The sequence below is a fragment of the Oryctolagus cuniculus genome, chromosome 1 (genome assembly GCF_964237555.1).
Source record: "Oryctolagus cuniculus chromosome 1, mOryCun1.1, whole genome shotgun sequence".
Taxonomy (NCBI): Eukaryota; Metazoa; Chordata; class Mammalia; order Lagomorpha; family Leporidae; genus Oryctolagus; species Oryctolagus cuniculus.
The window spans coordinates 234,650,259-234,677,373 of NC_091432.1; the positions used below are offsets into that span (position 1 = coordinate 234,650,259).

The 27,115-nt window shown below is 55.4% G+C and overlaps 1 protein-coding gene across 3 annotated transcripts; it reads right to left on the minus strand.

The window, feature by feature from the left end:
• Positions 1–295: 295 nt before the first annotated feature.
• On the minus strand, positions 296–25,409 carry TTF1 (transcription termination factor 1). Of its 3 annotated transcripts, none has more exons than XR_011382788.1 (11): positions 25,332–25,409; positions 21,587–22,693; positions 20,169–20,395; positions 17,429–17,614; positions 16,896–16,974; positions 14,333–14,463; positions 12,634–12,861; positions 5,184–5,273; positions 4,108–4,173; positions 1,580–1,665; positions 296–758 (listed from the first exon to the last, which is right to left on the minus strand). XR_011382788.1 is itself a non-coding variant. In XM_002721947.5 (11 exons), exons 2-11 carry the CDS (start codon positions 22,684–22,686, stop codon positions 577–579), a joined length of 2,382 nt encoding a protein of 793 aa, XP_002721993.3. In that variant the 5' UTR covers positions 22,687–22,693; positions 25,332–25,409; the 3' UTR covers positions 296–576. The 3 variants fall into 3 exon arrangements, 2 of the variants coding, with proteins under 2 accessions (XP_002721993.3, XP_008247289.3); XM_002721947.5 differs by having other exon boundaries at positions 12,627–12,861; XM_008249067.4 differs by lacking the exons at positions 296–758; positions 1,580–1,665; positions 4,108–4,173; positions 5,184–5,273 and adding an exon at positions 9,931–10,062.
• Positions 25,410–27,115: the final 1,706 nt, after the last annotated feature.

Consider the following 27,115-nt stretch of genomic DNA (forward strand, 5'->3'; position numbering starts at 1 on the left):
GCTGCACGGGCGAGCACCTTCTCGGTCACGTGCTGGGACAGGACGTCCTAGGCGACACACACCCACCCGTGAACACGGGTGTCACGCCGAGGAGGGTGAGACGTGTGCGCCGTGACAGGCACAGGGCACCGAGACCAGTCTGAGGGAACCGCAGGTCCACACAGTCACCGCCGCTCACCTAACACCCGCCCACACGGAAACCACCGGAAACACGAGGCAGAACGGCGCGCGGCACTGCAATGGTTAACTTTCCCATCTTTGCTGAGCTCGCTCGAACAAAACACTAAGACGTGGCTCCACCCTTCGCTGCAATCAGGCAGTTTTTGTTTTATAAAACTACGAGTTGTAATTATTTTCATACAAAATCATACAAAAATATACGCTTTTCTTTCTTTTCACACTGCAACAAACATTAGTATAAACGCTAGTAAATTTCAAAGCACCACAATGGAAGTCTCACTTCACACGTCTGACCGGTGTGCAGGGTAACCTAACACGCCAACACTGAACATCGCGGCGCTCACGCAGCACGTGCGGGAGACACGCGGCTGCGGGACCGGGAGCGGCGGCCTCTGCTCAGCCCTGCTCCTCCGGGTCTTCCCGCTCGCTGTCGTCGTCGTAGTAGAAGATGTCGCGGAACAGGAACACCTGCCTGGGTGCCGCGGGCGCCTGCACTGCTCGGCCCTTTCTCGCCAGCTTCTTCTCCAACTTTCCTTTCAGCAGGGGTAGACTGGTCTCGTAAAGGTAGTCGATGATCTCTAGGGAGAACAAAGTGAATTCTGCAGTCACCCGTCTGTGCCATGTCCCTTGTCGATGTCCAGGCTCCGAGCCCTGTGACTCCGGCCCCCAAGGCCCTGGTCTACTCGGCTTACTCGCGCCGACTTGCTCGGGTCTCGCAGCCACTGCTTTAACCCCATTTTCTAAAGGAGGACACCGCGGCACAGAGACACGAAGAGACTTGCCCCAGGTCACGGAGTTGACGGGATTCACACCGAGGCGTGCTGCCTGCTGCGCACACACAGGCGCTTTACCACGTGCCCCGGGGCCCAGCGCCACTCCAAGCCCGGCCCCGGGAGCTTCCTGCAGAACTCCAGGCCCCGGACTCGGCCCGCACGCCAGGGTTCTGTGGGTCTGGGACAAGGTGCAGGAACCCCCTCGTTTTCAGCCGTTCCCCACGCAGCTCTGATGATGGGAGTGTGGGACTTACACATCTAAACCACCCACAAATCCAGCAAAGAGGGAACCGGGCATTCCACACGCTTTCTGAAACTGTGTGTGTGTGGTCTGTGTGTGCACACGTGTGCTGTGGGTGCAAGCATGTGGCACGCGCACGGGCACACGTGTGCATGAGCTCAGGCCAGCAAGCCAGCAGCACTCACAGGCGGGCCGTGACCGTGTTTTGCGTGTCCCGTACTTCGCTGAACACGCCGGGAAGCCCAGTCGGGTGGGTACTGCAGTCCGCTAACTGCAGACTGAGCAGCCGAGGCTGCGGGGGTTAGGTCGCTCGCCCACGCGACTCCACCACCAGCGCACTGCACCAAACGCCGCGTTCCTAACTCTGCAAATGTGCAGAACTCACCTGGGAAAGTCTTGTTCTGCCAAAACGGAACACAGGTGGCCTTCAGCCTATAAAATTTAGTTTGTACGAAAGACGGAGGGACGTCACTTCAGAAAGGAAATGATACAAAGTTAGTGTCAGCTTAAAAACGCGTCATCTCCGTACTTGTGCCGTAAGCAGAAGACTCGGGCGAGCTCAACCAACAAGAACTTCTGATCCTGAACATGAAATCATCGTGCCCAAAACGTGTGTTAAAAACAGGACACACACGTGGGGCCGGTGCGGTGGCACAGTAGGTTAATCCTCTGCCTGCGGCGCCGGCATCCCATATGGGCGCCGGTTCTAGTCCTGGCGGCTCCTCTTCCTATTCAACACTCTGCTAAGGCCTGGGAAAGCAGCAGAGATGGTCCCAGTACCTGGGCCCCTGCACCTGCCTGGGAGACCCGGAAGCAGCTCCTGGTTCGACTTTGGATGGGCACAGCTCTGCCTGTTGTGGCCGTGTGGGGAGTGAACCAGCGGATGGAGGACCTTTCTCAGTCTTTCCCTCTCACTGTATGTAACTCTGCCTCCCAAATAAATAAATAAATAAATAAGATCTTTAAAAAACAAACAGGATGGACACAATGAAATGCCACTGTTCATCTGGGTAAGCACAGAGAACTGGAAGGACAGGACGGGTTCTGTTTAAACTGAGACGGTCGGCATCACCAGCTGAGAAGACAACGGGTACGGCAGGCAGGCAGGCAGCAGGTGCTGGGCCCTGCCCCGCACGCCTCGAACACAGCAACAGCGGGGCCTCACGGCAGCTCCGCCAAGAAGCTACTGCTCTCGCCCCTCACCTGGGGAGACGGGAAACCGAGGCTGTCCGTGGCAGCACAGCGGGCCTCCTGGCGGGTGGTGCGGCCCAGGTCCTACCCTCCTGACCACCACGCCTGCTGGGCACAGCTGATGTTCCACTCTGCAAGGCTCAAGACACGGATGCTAAGGATGCGCGGGTGTGTTTCAATCTACAGTGCATTTCAGTATTCAATGACCCTAACGGTAACGGTGACTCCAGGAAGGTTGTATCCGTTACTGCAGACGTGAGAGCACCAGATCCTGTCCACTGCTCTTCAGGGCGGCCGGGCACCAGGCTGGTTCCGTACAAGCGCTCCTGAGTAAGACCCGGGACTGAACGCCAGGGCACTCTGGGGCTGCTCCCTCACTTGCTCTAAGAAATGGTTCCGTAGGGCCTTCCGGGGACTGAAGCAGCAAGTGTCGGGGGAGTCTCAGCTTCTTACCAACATGAACTATTTTCTTACGTCGTCTCCCACAGACTTCTCAGGTTAGCAGGGGACAGCACTGTGGTGCAGTGGGTAAGGCCCGCCACCGTCATGCCAGCATCCCACATGGGCAGCAGTCCTAGTCCTGGCTGCCCACTTCCGATCCAGCTCCCTGCTAACGCGCTGATTCCCCCCAGTAATTAGACCGGACAAAGCGCCTGTCTGGACGACTCACTGCCTCGTCACTGAGGCAGAGTATCCACAGACCTCAACGGTCTGCCAAAGTCAGTCTGACTGAATGGCGATGCTTCCTTGTTACAACTAGTTTCCCACTGGAAAACTGGAATGGAGAGGTAGGCCCAGGTATGATGTACCTCCCAAAATCTGCTACTACAAAACATTTAGGTAAAATGATGTACAAGGCTCTGAGAGAGGAAAAAAGAAAAGGAAAAATGAAAAACGTATGCTTAGTTCCCTGAACATCTTATCTGCCTAGCAGCTCAAAGCCACCCCCTTTTTCAAAGATTTATTTTATCTGAAAGGCAGAGTTAGAGAGAGAGAGAGGGAGACACAGATCTTCCTTCGGCTGGTTCACTCCCCAAATGGCTGCAACGGCCAGGGCTGGGCTAGGATGAAGCCAGGAGATCCATCCAGGTCTCCCACACGGGTGACAGGTGCCAAGCACTTGGGCATCTTCCTCTGCTTCGCAGGTGCAGTGGCAGGGAGCTGGATTGGAAGTGGAGCAGCCGGCTTGAACCGGTGCTCACATGGGATGCCAGCGCTGCAGGGGGCAGCTTAACGCTCTGTGCTACAACGCTGGCCCCAGCTCAGAGCCTTTCACCACAGTTTGCCTTTAGTGGGCCTTTAGCCTCGCAGTTAAGATGACTGGATCTACAATGGACTATGGACTTGATTCTGGCTCCTGACTCCGACTTCCTGTTGCTGCAAACCCTGGGAGGGGAGGCAGCAGTGACGGCTCGAGCAAGTGGGCTCCTGCCACCACGTGGGAGACTGCACTGAGTTCCCGGGGCCTGGGTTTGGTCCTGCCCGGCCCCATCTCTTGTGGGCATTTGGGGAGTGGACAAGTGGATGGGAGCTCTCTCTGCCTCTGAAACACTAAATTTAAACAAATTTGGTTTTTACTGTGCTAGCAAAGTCAATGTCTTTCAGCCATCATTTAGATAAAACTTCTCTATGCAACATTAATTTCAGCCTTGCTCTTTAAAATCATTTATTAAAAGTCATCTCTACCTTTTAATTAGCTTAGTATTCAACAAATGGTCTTACCCTATGGCAGCAGCAAGATCTTCCCAGTCTATTTCATTAGAATCTTCCACATTTATTTCATACAACCTATGGAGGGAAAAATACAAATCAAATCTTCACGCAAAAATGGGCATGACGGACATCTCTGTGGACTCAGAACACAAAGAACTGGGAGGCGTCAGTGCCTTTATCCCCATTCCAGCTCCCTCACACACACACACACACACACACACACACACACACGCCGAGGTCTCAGTGAAGTGGGCGCCCCAGCCCCAGGGCAGCCCGAGGGCACTGAGCGAGAGAGCTAGACACGGGCTCCAAGCCAGCTCCTCCGTGCTGGTTTCTCGCAGCACACCCACACCTCTGCCACGGAGCAGACACGAGCAGCAGGTCCGCACTCAGCACTCGCTCTGTGCTAACAGCTGCAGGTGCACTAACACACAGCTCACGGGTGGCGAGGACCCGCCCCGTCTACGGACAAGCCGATGGAGCCCAGTCACCAGGTGCGCTACTGCTGACTGGAGGCCGCCCGTGGCCCTGCCCAGCTGTGCTGCCTTTCCCGGAGGGGAGAGGAGGTAGAGTCGGGAAGCACGCCGGGAACATACAGCTCATGACAGAGAGGAGAATGAGGTGGACACAGCGGCTGCTGCGCCTCCTGTTCTGCGACCGGGGGCCCAGGTCTGCGGGATTCCCGGGCTTCCTGAGACCCGCCCACGTCGTCCCTCCCTTGGAGGCCTCCACGGCCTGCGGGGAGGACTCTGCCAAGGCCCAGGGCCAGCGCGTGCCGGGCAGGAGGGCTCGTGTGACTCCCTCCGTCCTCAGAGATCTCTCGTCCACAGCAGGAGCTTCCAAGGCCTCCCCAGCCACTCACGGAGCACACAGAGCGGCACTTCCCGCTAGCCTCCCACTGACACGATGACTCTCGTGTGCATCAGAGATGAGGAAACCGCGACTCGGAAAGGGGGCTGCGCGCCCACAGTGACAGGCATGGAAAGTTCTGGATAACGGAGGGGAACCCCAGTCACTGCAGCGCAGACCCCGCTGCGCCAGCTGCTCTAGGGCTGCTAGGAAGGCAGGCGTTTCTGCTTCCCTACCTTTCGATGAGCTTGATCTTGGCCTGCAGGGCGTTCACGCCGCGGTAAATGTCCTGACCGTGGTTCATCCTCTTGGTTAGGATCTCGGTCCTACGTTAGAAGAAACAAAAATCGGCTTTACTTTCAGGAACACAGCTTCTGTGAAAATCTCCCAGGTTTCTGTCACCTGACACACTACTGACACAGAACTAATTTTTTTTTAAATTTTTTTAATTTTTGACAGGCAGAGTGGACAGAGAGAGAGAGAGAGACAGAGAGAGAAAGGTCTTCCTTTTTGCCGTTGGTTCACCCTCCAATGGCTGCCGCGGCTGGCACGCTGCGGCCGGCGCATCGCGCTGATCCAAAGGCAGGAGCCTGGTGCTTTTCCTGGTCTCCCATGCGGGTGCAGGGCCCAAGCACTTGGGCCATCCTCTACTGCACTCCCTAGCCACAGCAGAGAGCTGGCCTGGAAGAGGGGCAACTGGGACAGAATCTGGCGCCCCGACCAGGACTAGAACCCGGTGTGCCGGCGCCGCAAGGTGGAGGATTAGCCTATTGAGCCACGGCGCCGGCCAGAACTAATTTCTAATTTGTTAGCTCGTCTATGCAAATATTTACCAACAACAAGAATATATCTAGTTTCTTTAAAAAAAAAAATAAGTGGAGGGGCAGGCACTGCGGCACAGCAGGACAGGCTGCCACGTGGGCCTGCGTCCCACACTCGAGTGTGGGTGAGTCCTGGCTACTCCGCCCCTGCTGCAGCTCCCTGCTGATCGCCTGGGAAGTGGTCCGACAGCTCAAGCACTGCCACGCCGGTGACCGGGAGAGAGTTCCTGGCTCTTGGTTTCAGTCTAGTCTAGTCCCAACTGCTGTGGCCATCTGGGGAGAGAAAAGTCTTCCATCTGTTGGTTCACTCCCCAACCAGTGGATGAAGATTTCTGTGTCTCTCTCTTCTTTTGCCTTTCAAATAATATACAGATCTTAAATAAAAATCTTGGGGCCAGTGCTGTGGCGCACTAGGTTAATCCTCCACCTGCAGTGCTGGCATCCCATATGGGCACTGGTTCTAGTCCTGGCTGCTCCACTTCCGATCCAGCTCTCTGCCGTAGCCTGGGAAAGCAGTAGAAGATGGCCCAAGTCCTTGGGCCCCTGCACCCGCGTAGGAGACCAGAAGAAGCTGCTGGCTCCTGGCTTCAGATGGGCGCAGCTCAGGCCATTGCGGCCATCTGGGGAGTGAACCAACAGAGGGAAGACTCTCTCTGTCTCTCCCTCTCACCGTCTGTAACTCTACCTCTCAAATAAATGGATAAAATTAAAAAAAAAAAAATCTTTAGCTAATGCTAAAGGAAACCACGGGAAACGTATTTCTGACTGATCACAGGGCAGGTGGATGTCTCTCACCACGGCCAGCTCAGCTGGACGAGACGGCTCCGTAAACTGAGAGACGACTTGTGTCGCTCCCCCTCTTCGTGGAGGAGCAACACAGGACCCTGCGCTGTTCTTTCGTCTGCTCGGCCCTCCCCGGGTTTGCTGCTGGTTCTTCCCGGGTTGGCTACTATCCCCTCCACCTCCGTGGAAGGGCAGTTCCCCCTGGCCGCATTCCCCACTTCCGCAGGGGAGCGGCACACCGCCGGCCGGCTTTCTGGGGGGCTGCACGGGTTCCCTTAGCTGTTCCCCATAGATGTTCCCGGTGCATGCCGTCTCTCTCCTCCTTTATAGTCCTCCTCCGCCAATCCCAACTCGGCTGAGTACGCTGCTCTCCAATCAGGAGCAAGTCCTACAGTTAATTGGTTGAACTGGAGGCAGCTGTGCGGAAGCTGTTTACTTCTCTCCCAGCGCCATATTGTGGGAGAGCAGATGCATAGAATAAGTCCTAATTCGAGTAACTTAGTCTAGTCCGGATTGCTCCCCACAGATCCCCCTTTCTTTTTATTTTTGGCGTTGATACGCGCCTGTCTTCGGTGTCCCGCGGCACACACTCTACTCTACTTGCTAGAGTTGCCACAGGCTCTTACAAGTCCTATCAATCAGGAAAACCGAATCCGGGTCCTCTCTTCGCCATGTTGTGAGGAGGTTTTTAGGCGCTGATGCGTGCCTGTGTTCGGTGCCCTGCAGCGCATGCCCTGCTCTGCTAGAACTGCCTGCAGGTGTTTACAAAACCTATCAGGCAAACCGAATCCAAGCCTTCTCATTGCCTTATTGTGGGGGAGACTTATTAGTGTTGGTTCGTGCCTATCTTCGGTGACCTGCAGCTCATACTCTGGTCGAGCTTTGCTGGCGCTTACCGCCTTAAATCAGGCAGACCGAATCCAAGCTTAATATTGTTGTATTGTGGGGAAGCCTTACTGATGTTAATTCGTGCCTGTCTTCGGTGACCTGTGGCGCATAAGCTGCTAGCTGCCCGCAGGTGCTCATCGCCTCACTTGATTAGGCAGACCGAATCCAAGCCTTCTAATTGGCATGTTGAGGGGAGGCCTTATTTTTCTCTATTTCTCTATCTCCGGGCATTCCTACCTCTCCCATTTCACTTCTATCTTCCAGCATTCCCATTTCTCTTTTACTTCACTTCCAAACTTCTGTTTCTCTTATCCCTGCGGCTTTCCGGCACCTCGCCCCGCCGGCAGGTTCCCGGCTCTGCGCCGCTTCAGCCCGCGCGCCTCTCTCATCTGCGCAGCTTCCCGGCTTTGCGCGGCTCGGCTTTGCGCGCTCCGCGGTCTCCACGCTTAACCCTTTCGCGTCTGAACCACGGCCTACGCCAGCCCCGTTCCCTATCTACTCACGCCCCGTGCTCTCTCTGCACGCGGCGGCTTCCGCGAGTAACACAGCGTAGCTTGCGTCTCCACCACTAGCATTCAATCCAAGTTCCCCGGGCTAGCCTGGCGAATTCAACCCAGCGTACGTCTCCGCCCCACGATTTGGCTTTCCGTCCTTTGCTCCCCGGGCTAATCAGACGGATCCCAATCTGGCTTACGTCTCAGCTTCTGGTTTCAACTTTTCGCCCCCTATTCCCGGGCTAACCTGAGAACCCCAAAGTGGCTTTCGTTTCCGCCTTGGCCTGCCCCCCGCGGCTTCAATTTCCCTAACAGTTTTCTCTACCCGGTATGTTTCCCCAAGCTTTCCTCCAACGATATTCCTCCCTCATTTCTCCTGGCCTCTCCCCACAGTCCGCGTCCGAATCTGTTTGTTCTAGCTTTCACTTTCGCTTTCGACCTTAGAGATTTCTCCCAGCTTCCCCCCGTAGTCCGTATCCGAGTCTATGCCTAGGCTTTCAATAGCTTCTTCCGGCTCCTTTTTCGTCCGGCTTTTCCCTAGGCTGTTTCGAGTCTATGCCTAGGCTTTCAATAGCTTCTTCCGGCACCCTTTTCGTCCGGCTTTTCCCTAGGCTGTTTGCTAGTCTCTCTCTCCAGTAATTTCCCACTTCTTCCCGGTCTTTCCCTCCTAGGTTTCCTATCCGAGTCACGGCACCACTATGTCGCTCCCCCTCTTCGTGGAGGAGCAACACAGGACCCTGCGCTGTTCTTTCGTCTGCTCGGCCCTCCCCGGGTTTGCTGCTGGTTCTTCCCGGGTTGGCTACTATCCCCTCCACCTCCGTGGAAGGGCAGTTCCCCCTGGCCGCATTCCCCACTTCCGCAGGGGAGCGGCACACCGCCGGCCGGCTTTCTGGGGGGCTGCACGGGTTCCCTTAGCTGTTCCCCATAGATGTTCCCGGTGCATGCCGTCTCTCTCCTCCTTTATAGTCCTCCTCCGCCAATCCCAACTCGGCTGAGTACGCTGCTCTCCAATCAGGAGCAAGTCCTACAGTTAATTGGTTGAACTGGAGGCAGCTGTGCGGAAGCTGTTTACTTCTCTCCCAGCGCCATATTGTGGGAGAGCAGATGCATAGAATAAGTCCTAATTCGAGTAACTTAGTCTAGTCCGGATTGCTCCCCACAGACTTGATGATCTCTCTAGCGCCCGACGCTAATGCTGAAGGAAACGGCAGCCTGCAGTGCCCAGGGAGAGCAGCAGCGGGAGACGTTACACACGTGCTCCCCTTCAAGAGGACCCGGGCAGGCGCCGTGCCGCAGGTCAAGCTGCCGCTGCACGCCGTCTCTCGTCAGGGCGGCGGGGATGCGGCACTTCTCCACTTCCCGTCCAGTTTCCCGCTGATGCACACCCCGGGAGGCAGCATCATGGCTCAAGCACTGTGAGGTCTGTCACCCACGTGGGAGACCCAGACCGAGTTCTGGGCTCCCGGGTTTGGTCCGGCTCAGCTCTGGCTGTCGCAGGCGTTTGGGGAAGTGAACCAGGAGATGGAAAGATGGAAGATCTCTCTTTCAAATAAATTAAAAAAAATTTTTTTAAGATTGATTTATTTGAGAGGCAGAATTAGAGAGAGAGGGAGAGACAAAGAGAAAGGTCTTCCATTTATTGGTTCACTCCCTAAATGGCCGCAATGGCCAAAGCTGAGCTGATCCAAAGTCAGGAGCCAGGAGCTTCTTCCGGGTCTTCCATGCTGGGTGCAGGAGCCCAAGGGCTTGGGTCATCTTCTACTACTTTCCCAGGTCAGAGCAGCCGGACAAAAACTGGTGCCCATATGGGATGCTACTACTTAGCCACAGTGCTGGCCCAATAAAAACTTCTTAAAAAGAAAAAAGAGCAGCATCCGCCACAACGTGATTAACAAATCATCAGCTTTTGCGTGTCCGTCCATGACAGGAGGTATCTGACGCTGCCGTGTCCACGTGTCCGTCCATGACAGGAGGTATCTGACGCTGCCGTGTCCACATGTGACAGGAGGTATCTGACACTGCCGCTCTCACAGCTACTCATGTTTACGGCTTTGACAGGTATCACGTCAGCACACTTCAATGCTACTGAAGCTAAGTCCACATTCAGGGTCCCAGTCTCTTATGTTTTACTTAAATTAAAAGAGAAACCTTGCATGTTAACTTAACAGTGCTGGCTCTGAGGCAGCACCGTCCTTGGTCACGCCCCCGCCCCGCCCTGTTCCACTCCCCCAAAGGCTGCAACAGCTGAGGCTGGGCCAGGCCAACGCAGGAGCTCCAGCCTGGTTGCCCACGTGAGTGGCAGGGACCCAGACCCTTGGCCCATCCTCTGTTGCTTCCGGGTAATCAGCAGAGAGCGGGACTGGAAGTGGAACGGCCGGGACTCCGATACGGATGACAGCATCACCAGCAGCGGCTTAACCCTCGGCCCCAGAATACCAGCTCCACTCCTCCTTTTTAACACTGACACATCATCCTCCAGTTTAGGGTTGTAAACCCACTCTCTCTTTAGCCTAAAATACATGGGTAGAAAAGACTGCTTCAGGGCCAACGCTGTGGTGCAGTGGGTTAATCCTCCACCTACAGCACCGGCATCCGTTCGAGTCCCGGCTGCTCCACTTCCGATCCAGCTCTCTGCTGTGGCCTGGGAAAGCAGTGGAAGATGGCCCAAGTGCTTGGGCCCCTGCACCCGCGTGGGAGACCCAGAAGAAGCTCCTGGCTTCAGGTTGGCGCAGCCAATTAGGGAGTGAACCAACAGCTAGAAGATTTCTCTCTCTCTCTGCCTCTTTTCTCTCTGTGTATAACTCTGAATTTCAAATAAATAAAGCAATCTTTAAAAAAAAAAGACTGCTTCATGCACATTATACCCTTTTCCATCCCAAACCTGATCCATTCTTTGTAGTTTATTTCCAAGTGTGTGACTTCTATTAAAATAAGCATGGTGCAACAGGCTTGTAAGGTATGAGTGAACCAGCAGATGGGAGTTCTCTGTCTCTCCCCATCTTTCTCTGCCCCCCGCCTTCAGAAGGAATAAATCTTAATAAAGAGAGAGAGAGAGACACAGCGCGAGCTCCCTGCATCTCTGCCTCCTGGCTGATCGTGTGACCCTGACATCCCCTTGCCTCACTTGATGCCTGGACCACTGGGCCCCCGATCTTTGTGAACTGTAAAGTGAAGTAAATCTCGCCCCCTAAGTATCTTCTACTTTAGCTAACGTATCGAAGAGCTGACAAGCGCAGTGTCCTCCTGGGGCTGGAGAAGCTGCACAGGCAAGGCTCACTGGGCACGCTCAGGCCTGCACCTGTGTCCATGTGACTGCCGCGGCCTCACTTCAGACGCAGCCACGGGAACTGCTGAGCTACAGAGCTCAATGAAACGCAGAGCTGTTACTGGGCACCAGGTGTGCGAGTTCTCTTCTGAACATTAGTTTCACAATATTTTGTTAAACGCTGCAAATGTAACTCTTGTTTAACAAAAGAATTAGAGACAAAAAGTTCAAATTCTTTAAGAGGAAGCCACTCCTCAATGAGTCAGGGCGCACAAGGGTAATTTAAATCACCTGCCGACGCCCCGGGGCTGGAGGTGATCACTCCTGGCACGTACACTGTCTACGTGGCAGTTAAATTGTTTTTTATAATTTATTTATTTATTTGAAAGGCCGAGTTAGAGAGAGAGAGAGAGAGAGGTCTTCCATCTGCTGGTTCACTCCCCGGATGGCTGCAACGGCCAGAGCTGCGCCGATCCAAAGCAGGAGCCAGGCGCTTCTTCCGGGTCTCTCACGCGGGTGCAGGGCCCCAGCACTTGGGTCATCCTCTGCCACTTTTCCAGGGACAGTATTAGGGAGCTCGACTGGAAATGGAGTAGGCAGGTCTTGAACCGATGCCCACATGGGACGCTGGCATCCCAGGCAGTGGCTTTTACCCACTATGCCACAATGCCAGCCCCAGTTACACATTTTTTAAAATATCACCTTTTATTTTAACAAGAGACAGAGACACTGAAAGACAGACAGACAGAGGTCCTATCTGTTGGTTTACTCCCCAAAATGGCCAGGCTGAACCTGGGAGCCAGTGACTCAATCCAGGTTTCCCACGGGGGTGGCAGGGGCCCAACTATTTGGACAGTGCCTGATGCTTCCCAAGATCCAGATTAGCAGGAAGCTGGAATCGGGGACGGAGCTGGGACCTGAACCCACAGACTCGGACACGTGACGTGGGCATCTTAACTGTTACACCAAAGCCTGCCCCATATTCTTTCCTATGTTTGCAAAATTTATCTGAGCAGATACAGACAGAGGGAAGAGAGGGCAAGAGAAGGAGGGAGGGAGGGGGAGAGAGAGAGAGAGAGAGAGAGAAGGAAGAGTGTTTCTGGTTCACTCCCCAGATGCCCACAATGGCTGGGGCTGGGCCAGGCGGAAGCTGGGGGCAGGGAGCGCAATGCAGGTTTTCCACATGGGTGGCAGGAACCCAACTCCTTGAGCCATCACGGTGTCTCCCAGAGTCTGCACTGGCAGGAGGCTGGAATCAGGGCCTGGAGCTGGGGCCTCTGATGCGGGACACGGGCGTCCTGACCGGCATCTTGGCAGCTAGGCCAAATGCTCGCCCCCACTTCCATATTCTCAGTAGCTCCACTCCCAGACCCACGGCCAGAGCGAGACCATCCTGGTCAAATCTATGTAAGAAACCTTAAAACTTACCACTTACTTTTACACTGCATCCAATTTCTGGTTTCCACTTTAGCTTCCACTTCTACCCAAGATATGCCCTTGTAGAGCTTTTCCCGCACAATTGACAGGCGCCTTTCAGGATTTTCCTGCAGTTTAGAATCCACCTCTTCTAACTCCTGGAGAGACATTTTCTTTAAAATCACTTCTTTGACAGCCTTGATTAGTTTCTGGGTTTCCGTCTTACTCCAAGCACCATGATTTATTTCTACAGACATAAAAGGACAGTCTTGCTTTTTGCTGCCAAACACAGTATTAAAAATGATAAATCAGATACTTCCCAGATGTGCCACAGGGCAGGATCTCAACTGCACCAGCCTAAAACTGTCACACATGCTCACATGCGCAAATGAGATTGCTAAGGCAGTCATGGATTCTTAACAACCAAAGCCCAAAGCTACTAAATAGTAAACTCTTTTCTTAAATTTTTGTGACTTCAAAAAAGTTACTTTCCCTGGTTCTGGGAGCGATGTCTCTTGCATGAGGTTGTGAGGACTGCAAATATTTACTGTATTAAAAAAGAAAATAGTGGGATGACTTTTATTTCGCAAACGTGCCTTCCCCCAAGTTCCTAGGGTGACATAACCGCCCAGTAACTAACACAGTGTGTGATGATGATGGTGCCCTAGGATTTCGGAGGCCAGTCATCCACGCAGGCTGTCACAAACCTCAACGGTTCACTCACGATTTAGATGGATTAAAAAAAAAAAAAAAAAAGACTTATGTTATGTATTGGAAAGGCCATGGCTGGGCCAGGGGCTTCTTCTGGGTCTCCCATGTGGGTGCAGGGGCCCAAGCACTTGGGCCACCTTCTGCTGCTTCCCCTGGAGTGTTAGCAGGGAGCTGGATCAGAAGTGGAGCAGCCAGGACATGAGGAATGCCAGTATGCTGGCCCCAATCATCTAGATTTTGCTTCTTTGGCATTCAAAGAACTGGCTGCACTGCTCTACCTGCGTGGCCAGAATATGCAGGCCACTGTCCACACAGTAACCCCGACTGAGGGCGATTTCTTAAAGAGCGGGTGTTTTAATGTGAAGACTTGAACCAAGGCCACTGTTTATGAAAGAGGAGAAAACGAGACCAGAGGTTTGGGAAAAGGCCCTGCCTGATGGGCTAAGTGAACGGCTGGCCTCCCTCCCACATCCCCTGAGCTCCTGTGCCCACGTCCACCCACAGGGCAGCTTCCTTGGGAACCAGTCCACGGCTGTTACATTTGGTATGAAAGTGACTGGAGTGGGGGAAATCATCCTTGTCGGTGAAAGCTACATGATTTCACCAAATACACATGAGAACATGAAATGAATTAGCAGAGGGAACAGCTTAAAAAACAACAGCGAGGGGCCGGCACTGTGGCGTAGTAGGCTGAGCCTCTGCCTGTGGCACTGGCATCCCATACGGGCGTCTGTTCAATCCCAGCTGCTCCTCTTCTGATCCAGCTCTCTGCTTGCGGCCTGGGAAAGCAGTGGAAGATGGCCCTGGCTTCGGTGTGGCCTAGCACCACCTGCTGTGAACATCTGGAGAGAGAACCAGCAGATGGAAGCTCCCTCGCTGTTGCTCCCTATTATCCGCCTTTCAAATAAATAAATTTTAAAATAACCCAACACTCTCAAAGGGGCCTGGAAACTTCTGGCCACTGGAAAGTACTCCTCGACCGCGGTGGGCCTGAGGCCCCCACTTACGGCTGCTGATCTGGGAGAACTTCAGGGCCACGGACAGGCTGCTCCGGGACACCATCTCGCCAATCTTCTTCCAGTTGTTTCCGTGGAGGGTGTGGTATTTCTTCAACTTCTCGGTATCTCTTTTGCTGTACCTACGAGAAAGGGGGGCATGCTTTACAAGTCAGACCAGGAGATCAGAAACGACACAGGAGTCCCCACTACCCACACACAAGTAATCAGCACAACTACATGGACTTTTTATCATCAGAGGACAAACGCTTTAATTCTAAAAATCTCATTTCCCCACGAATTCTCACAGGTAGAAAATGGGACCTTGGCTGCCAACAGTAATTTGCCAAGAGCATTCTGTGGAGTCCCGATTCAAAGGGTGTCTCAGTGGATCTCCTGACAGGGCCTGCTCACAGCCGGGCGTCTCAGTGGATCTCCTGACAGGGCCTGCTCACAGCCGGGCGTCTCAGTGGATCTCCTGACAGGGCCTGCTCACAGCTGGGCGTCCTCAGTGGATCTCCTGACAGGGCCTGCTCACAGCCGGGCGTCTCAGTGGATCTCCTGACAGGTCCTGCTCACAACTAGGTGTCTTCAGTGGATCTCCTGACAGGGCCTGCTCACAGCCGGGCGTCTCAGTGGATCTCCTGACAGGGCCTGCTCACAGCTGGGCGTCCTCAATGGATCTCCTGACAGGGCCTGCTCACAGCTGGGTGTCTCAGTGGATCTCCTGACAGGGCCTGCTCACAGCCAGGCGTCCTCAGTGGATCTCCTGACAGGGCCTGCTCACAGCTGGGTGTCTCAGTGGATCTCCTGACAGGGCCTGCTCACAGCCGGGCGTCTCAGTGGATCTCCTGACAGGGCCTGCTCACAGCCGGGCGTCTCAGTGGATCTCCTGACAGGGCCTGCTCACAGCCAGGCGTCCTCAGTGGATCTCCTGACAGGGCCTGCTCACAGCTGGGTGTCTCAGTGGATCTCCTGACAGGGCCTGCTCACAGCTGGGCGTCTCAGTGGATCTCCTGACTGGGCCTGCTCACAGCTGGGTGTCTCAGTGGATCTCCTGACAGGTCCTGTCACAGCTGTGCAGCCATGGTGCTGGGGAGGAAGGGAGCGCAGGCCTCGGTCGGAGGGGGGAGGCTACCTTCCTCCAGGGAGACCCCTTTTGGTAGAGATTTACAGAAGCTCAGGCAGTGCCATTGCCGGAAGCCCAGGTGACACAGGTGACCGGGCTGGAGCCACACGGTGAGCAGAGTTCGGCCGATGCTACCTAGTTCACCTCTCGGCCTCTCAGAGCTCAAGCACATGGGCCGACGGTTGCTGGTCTTTTTTTTTTGGGGGGAGGGGGGTGGTTCTGGGAGGAGCTGATGACTTCCTGCTTATCCCTCTGTCCCTGAGCAGATGGGCACAGTGCTTACCTGTAGTCAACACTCGATCTATCTGTTTCTTTATTTCTTTTTTTAATTTGACAGGCAGAGAGTACTCCCACCTGCTGGTTTGCTCCCCCAAGCCCCACAGGAGCCAGAGCTGGAGCCAGGAACCAGAAACTCAATCTAGATCTCCCACATGGGTGGCAGGGACCCAGTCCTCGAGCCATCACTGCTGCCTCCCAGTCTGCCCTGGCAGGAAGCTGGAGTCAGGAGCTAGAGCTGGAAGCTGAACCCAGGCACTTGGGTGGAGGTGGCAGGCATGGTTACTGACAGTCTCAATGTCTGCCCCAGATGTTTTTAAATTTGGAATGCGGGAAACAAATGACAGGTAGGCATTCTGTTTGGGAATTAGGGCGGCAGGACTGATAACCACATCAAGCTCTCTGCACGGCACTACTGAACTGCAGTTACAGGATCAAATGCTAGTGGCTGACCTCCACCTCCCAATCTTTACCGAAGACCCGGGGAATGACGCTGAGTGTCGAGGGAACACCCTGCCGATGAGGAGTGCCTGGAGCTTACTACGCAGCAGAGCCACAGGAGCGAGCTCACAACGTAGTGGAGGCAGAGAAGATGTGAGTAACGGAGAGACAGGCGGGCTGTGGCGAAGCTAAAGGCAAAGTGTAAGAAGCAGAGGATGCAAGGAAGAGTGCACACGAAGTTCCCTGAAGAGCAGGAAGTCAGAACGGGCCTTGAAGACGCGCACCTGACCACACACGCTGGTTTCCCAAGGACTCCTTGTGCTTTTCACTTCTCATCTACAGCTGTGGATATGTCGATTTTTAAAAAAATATATTAGTTTATTTGAAAGGTAGTTGGCGGGGGGGAAGGGGGGGGACCTTCCATGCACTGATTCACTCCCCAGCATGGCCACACCAACCAGGACCAGGCCAGGCTGAAGTCATGCCTGGAACTCCATCTGGGTCTCCCACATGGGTGGTAGGAGCCCAGGCACTTGGATCACCTTCCGCTGCCTTCCTGGGCGCATTGGCAGGGAGCTGCATAGAAGTGGAGCAGCCGGGACTTGAACTGGTGCTCACATGGGACGCTGGTGTCGCAGGCGGCAGCTTAACCAGCTGCGCCGTAATGCTGCCTGAAATGTCAATTTTTTGTGTCCGCAGACTAGAGAGAAGTCCGAGGCCTTTGCTTACCTGCCTTTGTAATTGTTGACATCGAACATCTTCTTCGCTCGGTAGTACACGAGTTTCCAGGGCCGGGCGATACCCTTACCTGCCATCAGAGGAAAGCGGTCAGTGCGGCAGGAGCCACTGTCCCTTCCTACGAGGGACACAGCACAGCCCCTTAACGACACTGACTGTCCCAGGCCTCGCGCCGGGGCGGGGCGGGCATGTCACCGGCCTCGCGGGGAGCTCTCTGGGGCTGGGGAGCAGACGCACACAATCACCAGCTCCTCAGAGACTTCTGCAAACCAGACATTCCGTGCTCAGGGGCTCCAGGCCTGGTGTGCTCGCTGCATGGGGAAGACCCTTAGAAGCCAGAGTAATTTTACCATGGTTTGGATTGAGGCTCAGGAACGGTATTGTGGGGGTCCCAGGCTGCTGGTTCCCTGTGAGATGAACACACAGCTTTCCAGAGCAAGCCTCCCTCAGCCCGATGGGGCTCGCTCACACACACGCACACGCACACGCACACCAGGATGAAACAGCGCTGTTTCTCAGCTCACCGATGTGCACTCGGAACGCGTGTCTTCTCTTTAAGCTGGTGACCCTGGCCTTCTCCTCTGGGTATCTGTCTGTGTGCAGCAGTTTGTCTGCGCTCTCAATTCCCGTCAGCGACAGAAATTCCTCCACGTTTTTCTCTAACTGCTTGTTCTCCTTCGCAGAAAACTTACCAAATTTAATAGCGACACCTAGGATTCAGAGGGTTGGGGACAGAAAGTTATGTCAGTAACGCTACGGATTCTTCCACGAGAAATCAGAACCCTAGGGCCACGGGCGCACCCTGCTGGTGCACCTGACACTCCCTCTCCCCATCCACCCGGGAGACAGACCTTTCCTTCAGAGGTCAGCCCGACCACACCCTCTCGCCTCCGTCCTTCCTGGCCACCCTATTCCCCACCATCTTTCCTGCTTCATCAATGTTTTTTAAACATTTATTTATTAGAAAAATAACACACACATATATATTTATTAGAAATTCAAATAGCATTGAAAGAAAAGTCCACCAGAAACTGCCCTTGGGCATTTAGCCTGGTGATTAAAATGCCCACATCCTACGCTGGAGTACCCGGGTTCAAGTCCCGGCCGCACTTCCGATTTCAGCTTCCTGCCAATGCACATCCCGGGAGGCAGCTGGGTCCCTGTCAGCCGTTAGAGACCTGGATTAAGTTCCTGACTCCTGGCTCCAGCCTGGCCCAGTCTCGGCTGCTGCAGGTACACAGGGAGTGAACTGGGGGAGGGAACATGTTCTCTCTCTGCCTTCTCAGGGTAATAATAAAGATACAAGAAGCCCTGCTTGCTGCCCTCTGCCGGCTCCCTAAGGCTGCTGGGAGCATGCAGGCTGACATCTATCCCTCAGGCTGCGCCCTGGGGAGGGGACAGAGCTCAGGGCTCCTCCTCCTGTCCCTCCTCAGCACTCACAGCTTCCCAGAGGCAGCACGCGGCTATGCAATTACAGCACGTTCTTAACGCTTTGTTTGTTTTTTAGAATTTATTTATTTCAAAGGCAGAGTTAGAGAGGGAGATGGAAACACACACACACACACACACACACGCACAGAGAGAGAGAGAAAGAGAGAGAGAGAGAGAGAAATGATTGAGATCTTCTGTCCTCTGGTTCACTCCCCAAATGGCTGCATAGATCAGAACTGGGCCAGGCCAAAGCCAGGAGCCAGGAGCTTCTTCCGGGTCTCTCACATGGGTACAGGAACCCAAGGGTTTGGATCATCTTCCCCTGCTTTCCCAGACACATTAACAGGGAGCTAGATCAGAAAGTAGAACAGGGGCCAGCACTGTGGTGTAGTGGGTAGAGCCTCCGCCTGCAAGGCCAGCATCCCATGTGGACGCTGGTTCAATTCCCAGCTGCTCCACTTCCGATCCAGCTCTCTGCTATGGCCTGGGAAACCAGTAGAAGATGGCCCAACGCCTTGGGCCCCTGCACCCACGTGGGAGACCCGGAAGAGGCTCCTGGCTCCTGGCTTCAGATCAGAGCAGCTCCGGCCATTGTGGCCAGTTGAGGAGTGAGCCAGCAGATGGAAGACCTCTCTGCCTTCTCTCTTTGTGTAACTCTTTCAAATAAATAAATAAATCTTTAAAAAGTAGAGCAGCCAGGACTTGAACCAGCGCCCATATGGGATGCAGACGCTGCAGGTGGTGGTTTAACCAGCTGCACCACAGCACCAGCCCCTCCTAGGGCTATTTTTAAAACATTTTATAAAATGCATACTTGATAGCTTCAACCCAGAATATACCAGTACAATGGGGTCATTCGCTACCGCTCTATAGGCTGTGTGCTTTGCTTTGGCTTCATTTGCTTATTTTCCTGAACTAATCTCTTCAACCTGTTTAATTCCACAAAGCTAATGCTTCTCATTTTACTTTGAGTTTATTTTCATTTTATTTGAAAGGCAGAGACAGATGGAGAGGGAATCTCCCATTCGCTGATTCACTCCCCACACTGCCAGGGTTGGGCTCTGCTGAGGCCGGAAGCCCAGAGTTCACCCCAGGTCTCCCTCCTGGGTAACCCAAGTCGCTGAGCCATCACCTGCTGCCTCCCGCAGTGGGCAGCAGCAGGAAGCTGGGACCCAGGCACTCCAGTGCGGCCTGCGGGCACCCTCAGCGGCATCCTGATGCTGTGCCCAGGGGCTCTAGCAGGTACCGCTGCCTCCTGCTTTGCTTTTCCAAAGGCCCACACAGAGACACTCAGAATACTTGCTCATTGCAGTACACGGCCTTCAACCTGCAGCTGATTCTTAGACCCAGGGGCTTCCAGGACATTCTTGCAACACAGTGCAATCAAGGAGGCCAGGGTGGCCCCTCGAGACCACGCCCACTACAGCCAGCTCGCCCTCAGAGGAGTCTCTCGGGGAGACGCGGGGCCTCACCCAAGGTGCTGATGCTAATCTGAGATGTGTTAGTTGCACTACGGCTGTGTGCTTCCGCTTCCGTATCCTCATCCCCTGGAGTGTCTCAACTAACCTCCGTGCCTCCTCCTCTTCCAGTACTCGTCTCCTAGCCTGGGGCTTGCTGGCCCGTCTGGCCCCGTTCCTTGCCTTCTTTACTAGAAATTGGGCAAGAAGGAAAGCAGGCACTTCGTTTTGTGAATTTCAGAACTCAGACACAGCGACTGGTAGGACAGAGGAGCTGCAAGCAGCCACCGGAGGCTTCTGGGGCGTCAGTAAAACCCCAGTCATCTGCAGAAGAAAAGTCACCGACAGAGCAGCCAGCAAGGCGCCGCCAGCTCACCTTGCGCCTTAAACTCCCGGAAGCGCTCCAGGTCATCCCGGTACATGCGCTGAATGGTGGCGGCCGCCCTGCGCTGGATGTCAGGAATGAACTCCCGGAGCTGCTGCACAGCGTAGTCCAGGTCCACCTCGGGGTCCCGCGTGTCCCTCCCGGCTCCAGGCGAGCAGCTCTCGTCAGGATCAGCAGCTGGCTCCCAGGTAGCCTCCTCTTCATCTGCAGGTTCGAACCTGGGGGGTGATCGACACCCACACATCATTGGGCCCGAACAGCTTTTAAACTCTTCCTCAAACAGCTCTAAGACTGCCAGTGGTAGAGCTGGCTGGGAGCTGGGGATGGATTCAGCCGCGGTTTCCGAGCCCCGCGGTGACCCGACGGGCCCGGAGTGAAGTCAGAGGCGGCCAGAGGCCGTGCGGGCCTGTGCAGTGCTTGCTCACCTTGTTAGCTCTTTGTTAAGACCCGGAGTTCTAACGAGGGAAGCTCTCTTCTGCCCCCACCGGGCTCAGGACACATCTCCCCCAGCCTCTCGAGGAGGGCCGCTTTATACTACACTGGCTGCCAATTTAGTTGCACCAGCGTTCACCTGCTGGGACTGTGGTTAGCGATGGCCTCAGTGTTCCTCTCGCTCAGCTTCCTTGTACCCAATTCAGTTCACCCCAAAGGCTCCGTCATATCTCTACTCTCCTAGCACGTTCAAGTCTATCAGTTGACTTCTCAGATAACACTGGGTGGAAGGCACCAGCTTTCAAATGGCCCACAGCCCAGTGGAAGTTCATCACAGCCCTGGAATGCTCCTGCCTCACCATCAGTGCTCCAAAAATATTCCCAACAAGCTGGCACTAGGATGTGGCGGGCCCGCGGGCCCAGAGATGACCATCACCACCCGAGGTGGCGCCCTGCTCCCGTGACTTTTCCATGAAACAAGATACATGGAAAAGTCACTTCGTAAAAATGGGGAGAGAATCGGACTCAGACCCAGGAACTGTGAAAGTGGTTAAAAAAACAAAACAAAACAAAACAGAAAACAGTATACTCAAATGACATTTATATAAATAATGAAACCTGAATTTCTTATGTTAGGGAGAATTCCTTTTTTTTTTTTTTTGCTAGTCTGTAGCATTCTAAGTGTTACATATCGAGCCACCCCTCCAGCTGCAAGACTCCAGACAAAGGTAATTTTGTGGGTCTTTAAAACGGCTTTTAAACATGAAACTTCAGAGGGGAGTAGCTCTGGTGGAAGTCGTATCTGGTCACCCCGTTTCAAACACGAGGCGCTCACGCCGCCTGCTCGGCCCACTGTCACGCGGTGTGCTACCGTGCACAGCGACGGCCTGGCCCGTGGGTTTCTGCCACTCACTGCACCGGTGCTGACCAAGAGGCAGGGTCGGGCACACCCGGGAAGGCACGCGGCCGCGCATTACCTACGCACTGCTTCCACGTGCTTCTTTCTGGAGCGGGCCTGGGTCTTCTCCTCTCGCGGCCTGTGTTTCACACGTTCTCTGCCCGTGGCACCGTCCCCCTGCGGGGACTCAGCCGGCGCCTCCTCAGAGTCCCCGGTGGGCCGTGGAAACCTGTCGCCGGCCGCTGCCGCACCGCCCTCGGAGCTGTGCCGCTTTTTCTTCGACTTTTTCTTCCCCCTGTGGGGCGCCTGGACCCCCACAAGCGCATCACCGCTTTCCGCCGCCCCGGCCTTGCCGGCCGCTTTCTTCGGCCTTGCAGGGGACGCCTCCCCAGGAGGCGCAGGCCCGGGCGGTGCCTCCAGTTGCGGGTTCCTGCGTTTCTTCTTCTTTCTCTTCTTCGACCTGTGCGTGCTCACAGAGCCTGGCAGCTCTGCACCTTCCCCATCTGCGCTGGGGGAAAGCAGGGCCTCCTGCCCCTCTGACTCCACGTGGGGCAGCGTGAGGCTCGCGTGCCGGCTCCCCCGGCTGGCGTCGGGGGAAGCAGCTTCCCCGGGACGGTCTTTATGCTTTTTCCTCCTGACTTTGTGATGACGGGCGTGCGCCCGGGGAACTGCACGCGGCGCCTCTGCTTCCTGCTCGGACGCTGCCTGCTTTTTCCTCTTGCTCTCACCAGCGCAGCCGAAATCCACATCCCGCTCCCTGGCTGCCTGCTTTCTCCTCTTGCTCTCACCAGCGCAGCCGAAATCGCCACCCTCCCTGAAACGCCTCCCTGTGTCCCCGACCTTTTCCTTATCCGCAGGGTCCTGTGTAGCACTTGCTTCCTCGCCCGCCCCTAAAGCGCTGTTTTTTCTCCTTTTATGTTTTTTGGATCCAGGGGCGGCCTTCCCAGTCCCCTCACAGATTCTGGATTTCTTTGGAGGAGGGGAAAGGAGCTGCTCGGAATCCTGTCTCCGCTTCCTGCTCCTGGTTAGCTCGGGCTGCCCGCCCGCCAGCGCCGAGTCGCTGAGCCTCTCACGGCAACGCTTCTGATGTCCCTCCTTGGACGAGCAATGCTTTTTCTTTTTCTTTTTCTTGGCAAGAACCGGCGTGCGGATTTCAAATCTGCTTGACTCTTCCTCCATTTTATTCCTGTAGGGAAATGTGACAACAGTTTACTTTTCCATGTTAGACGTCAGCCTCAAGGGAGGGAAATCCCAGCAAAATGAAGCTGTATGAGCCTGCATCAGATTATGTTACACGACACCAATGACACCGCTTGAAGTGCACGGGAGGAGCCGGCGCTCTGGTGTAGCAGGGTAAGCCTCCACCTGCAGCGCCGGCATCCCATAAGGGCGCCAGTTCAAGTTCCCACTGCTCCATTTCCAATCCAGCGCCCTGCCAATGCATCTGGGAAAGCAGAGGAAGATGGTCCAAGTGCTTGGGCCCCTGCACCCATGTGGGAGACCTGGAAGAAGCTCCTGGCTTTGGATCAGCGCAGCTCTGGCCGTTGCAGCCAATTAGCGAGTGAACCAGCGATGGAAGACCTCTCTGTTTCTCTCCCCCTCTCTCTGTAACTCTGCCACTCAAGTAAATAAATAAATCTTAAAAAAAAAAAAAAAGAAAAAGAAACATCCCGTGGTGACAGGAATTTTCAGGTACGCGACCATCGCACAGGCCCGTCACTGACTGAAATGCCCGTGGCGCCTGACTGCAGGAGCAGAGGTGGACCTCACAAACGAGGCGGTGAAACACACGCCTTTGCAAACATCGCACTCCTCTCCTTGCTCTGTATCGCTTCTGAATTCGCGAGATTTTTACTGGACTGTGTAACATCATTCACGGTTCGACAATCAAAGCAGCCTGCTTCCTTGCCCAGCACTCACGTTCCGGTCAGCACGTGCTGTTTCCATTAACAGCAGGTCCACAGGCGCTGTCCCGGGATCTGCAGGCTGGGTCCTCCGCACGCCTGCTGCAGAGGGCAGCTCTGAGGACGCCTGGCCCGGCCTCCACAGGGCAAGTCCCTCGCCCCACTGAGCTCCGCCCCAGCCTGGCCCTGCAGGGCACCCGGCTGGGAGCTCCCACAGGAGACGCAGAGAGACGTGTGGGGACTTCGAGGTCTCTACATGGCAAGAATGAGTGCCGTAAGTTGTCTGGGTGCTCAGTGTCTAGCAGACTGTATCATGCACCCCAGACCCCGCACCTGGCCTACCACCTGGCTTGTCAGAGGAGCTTGCTGAATATTTTCTGAAAGAATTAATGTTTTCTGAGAACAGCTGGAGACAGAACTCACAACTGGACAGACGGGCACCACCGTGAACACCTGGGTCAGGCCCCACTGCGGTTGGGGGCTGGGCGCTGGACACTGCCCCGCGGCCGAACTGTATCCTGAGGTTCTGCTGGCAGACAGCAGGCGCTAGCCACACGAGGCACTGAGCACGCAAGATGTGACCAGACCAAAGCGTGCCCAAAACTCCAAGATACACACTGGAGTTTTTAAAAAGTTTTTACTAAGAGGCAGACACACACTGCCCATCCACTGGCTCACTCCTCAAATGCTGCCTGGGCTCGGCCAGGCCACAGCAGGGAGCCGGGAGCTCAGTCCAGTTCTCCCACGCGGGTGGCGGGGACTCCGGCCACCTCCCGGGCTGTGCCCTAGCAGGAAGCGGAATCAGGAGCTGAGCTGGGACCCGGGCATTCCAACACCGGGAGCTCGGAGGCGGTGAGTTAACCGCTTCGCCAAACACCCCCCCTTCACGCTGCGGGTCTTGAAGACTTAGAACAAAGCAGGAAAAATATCTGATTGATAATTTTTATATGCCGATTTAAGGTCAAAACGATAGCCTGGGCATTCCTAATTCCTGGAACGGCTCTTGAGGTGGCCACTAGCAACGCGACATGCAAGTCTTGGGCCAGCGCCGCTCCACTGCTCCGCGGTTCTTCAAACAACGGTTTACCAGCTGTATGCATTCTGCCTCCCTCTCTCACTTCCGGCAGACACGGTGGACCAGAAACCCGCTGCGCACCAGACCTGGCATCTGGGGCCCTCGTCTCCCTGCCCCCCGCCACAGAGGAAGTGGCCAAGCTTTGCCTGCAGGGGCCTTCCCTGCGCGGGCCTGCGGCGTCAGCCTCCCCTGCACGGACGCCCTCCAACCATCGCTAGTTTCTTGCACCGGGGGAGGGGCTGCAGCCGTCTTCTCATCCCGCGGTCCCACCCGGCTGTCCACCTTCCTCCCAGGCACAGCAAGGCGCTTCACGTTTTTCTAAAGGGACGGGAAGAGTGGGGAAGTGGAGGAGAGGGAGGAAGAGGGGAGAGGGGAGGGGGAGACGGGGATGGGCGAGCAGAGCGCGCGCGCGAGCGCTCCCCGGCACCTGCTCACTCCCCAGACGACCGCAAGGCCGGGCCGAGTCGGCAGCAGCCGTCCCTGCCCCGCGGCTGCCCCGGGGCCCCACGCCGACCCGGCGGCCAGAACGGTCACTCCCCGCCCGGCCGGGACCAGCCCCAGCCGGGGCCCGGACTCCCTCCCACGTCGGAGCCGCAGCTCTGTCAGCCAACGGCGGAGGGGCCAGCCACAGCGAACCTCCCATCTCCTCTCCCCACACACCCTCGCCTCGGACCCTGAGGTCGGGCCTGGGCCGGCAGCGAGGACCCCGGCGCCAGGGACCGCAGGCCAAGGGCCGGCCTCCCGGGACAGAACAGACGACGGCGCCGCTCCTTCAGTATATGCGCATTAATAAAAAGGAAAAAGAAAAAAACCTCAAACAACCAAAAACCGCGCTTTCAACGTACCATCTGAGCGAGTCGCCACCTTTCTTTCAACCCGGAAGTGCTGCGCTGGTGGAAGCGGAAGTACCTGCGTCACTTCCGTCCCCCTCGGCGTCACGCTGCCATGGCAACAAGGGTGCCACCGCGGGGGGGGGCGCCCCATGGTGACTCATGCGCAGTTGTCTGCCCAGTGTCCCGCGGGCTTTTTGGAGTGGGGTAGAGCGTGCTCCGAAAACTACGAAAATAAGACAGATCATTACATTGTTTTAGTAATTCATTCTGCTTTCAGTTTATTCAACAAGTTTTTGTTGAGCTCCATCTGTGGTCCAGGAAAGAACAAATCAACCAAGATAATTTCAGATTCTCCTATAAGGAAATCAAACAGTAATGTGATGGAGAATGATTGGAGTACTGGGTGTTGCTTTAGGTGGAAAGTAAGGCTTTAAAAAATGTATTTGAGAGAGAGAATGAGAAAGAGATTCCATCAGCAGGTTTACTCCACCATGGCTGAGGCCGGGAGCTGCATGCAAGTCTCCCACACGGGTGCAGGGGCCCAAGCACTTGGCCCATCTGCTGCTGGGAGCTGGATCAGAGGCGGGGCAGCAAGGACTCGAACTGACACCCATCTGAGACACCAGCACTGCAGGCGGTGGCTTTACCCGCTAGGCCACACCACCAACCCCCCAAGGAAGGTTTTCAGAGGTCTGAGGTTTGAACGGAGCTGTAGATGAAAAGGGCAAGCAAAAATCTAGGCAGGAGAGCGTTCCAGACAGGAAGCAAAGGCCTGAGCTGGGTGGCTGGAGGAACGGGGGGGAAGGCTAGGACAGCTGGAGCACAGGGAATGACCGGGACAGTGGTGGGGGCGAAGTCAGAGGTGTGGCAGGGCCCGATGGATGCTGAGCAGGGATAAAGTCTTTTTTAAAAAGATTTATTTTATTTATTTGAAAGACAGAGTTACAGAGAGAGGGAGAGAAGAGAGAGAGGTCTTCCATCCACTGGTTCACTCCCCAAATGGCTGCAACGGCCAGAGTTGGCCGATCAGAAAAGGAGCCAGGAGCTTCCTCCAGGTCTCCCACGTGGGTGCAGGGGCCCAAGGACTTGGGCCATCTTCTACTGCTTTCCCAGGCCACAGCAGAGCTGGATCCGAAGAGGAGCAGCTGGGACTAGAAGCGGCACCCATATGGGATGCCGGTGCTACAGCCAGGGCTTTAACCCGCTGCGCCACAGCGCTGGCCCCGGGATAAAGTGTTCAAGGGTCACAGCTCTGTGTCCGGTCCTCCCGTCTCGGCAGAGTCCTGAAGAAGCTGAGCTCATGCTTAAAGGAAGCTTTCATCAGGCCACCGAGAAGGGGCCGCTCTACCACGAGTGTCTGGTCTTTGTGCCTGGTGAACACTGCCATACCGGCGCCAAGCCTTGCCATTTAATCCCGCGACAATGCTCTGTATGGTTGTCACGTACGATTAGCCCCCTGTGGATGAGCAAACTCGTGCTTACGGCAGTTTGCCCCAGGTGACCTCCGTGACCCAGCCAGGTTCTAGCCTTTGGTCTTTCCACTTTCGCCCTATCCGTCCCTCACTGCTCCTCCCTGACTTCCACCGTACGGGCCGCTGAGGACCTGTGGTTGAGAGTGCACACCCTTTCACTCTGTGAAAGTCTGGAAGTGAAGCAGGCTGGAGACACACACAGAGACACACACACACACACACAGAGGCACACACACACAGAGACACACACACACAGACACACACACAGACGCCACGAGAGCTGCTTCGGGTCTCGGCCGAGCAGGCAGAGGTCTGTCTGGGGTG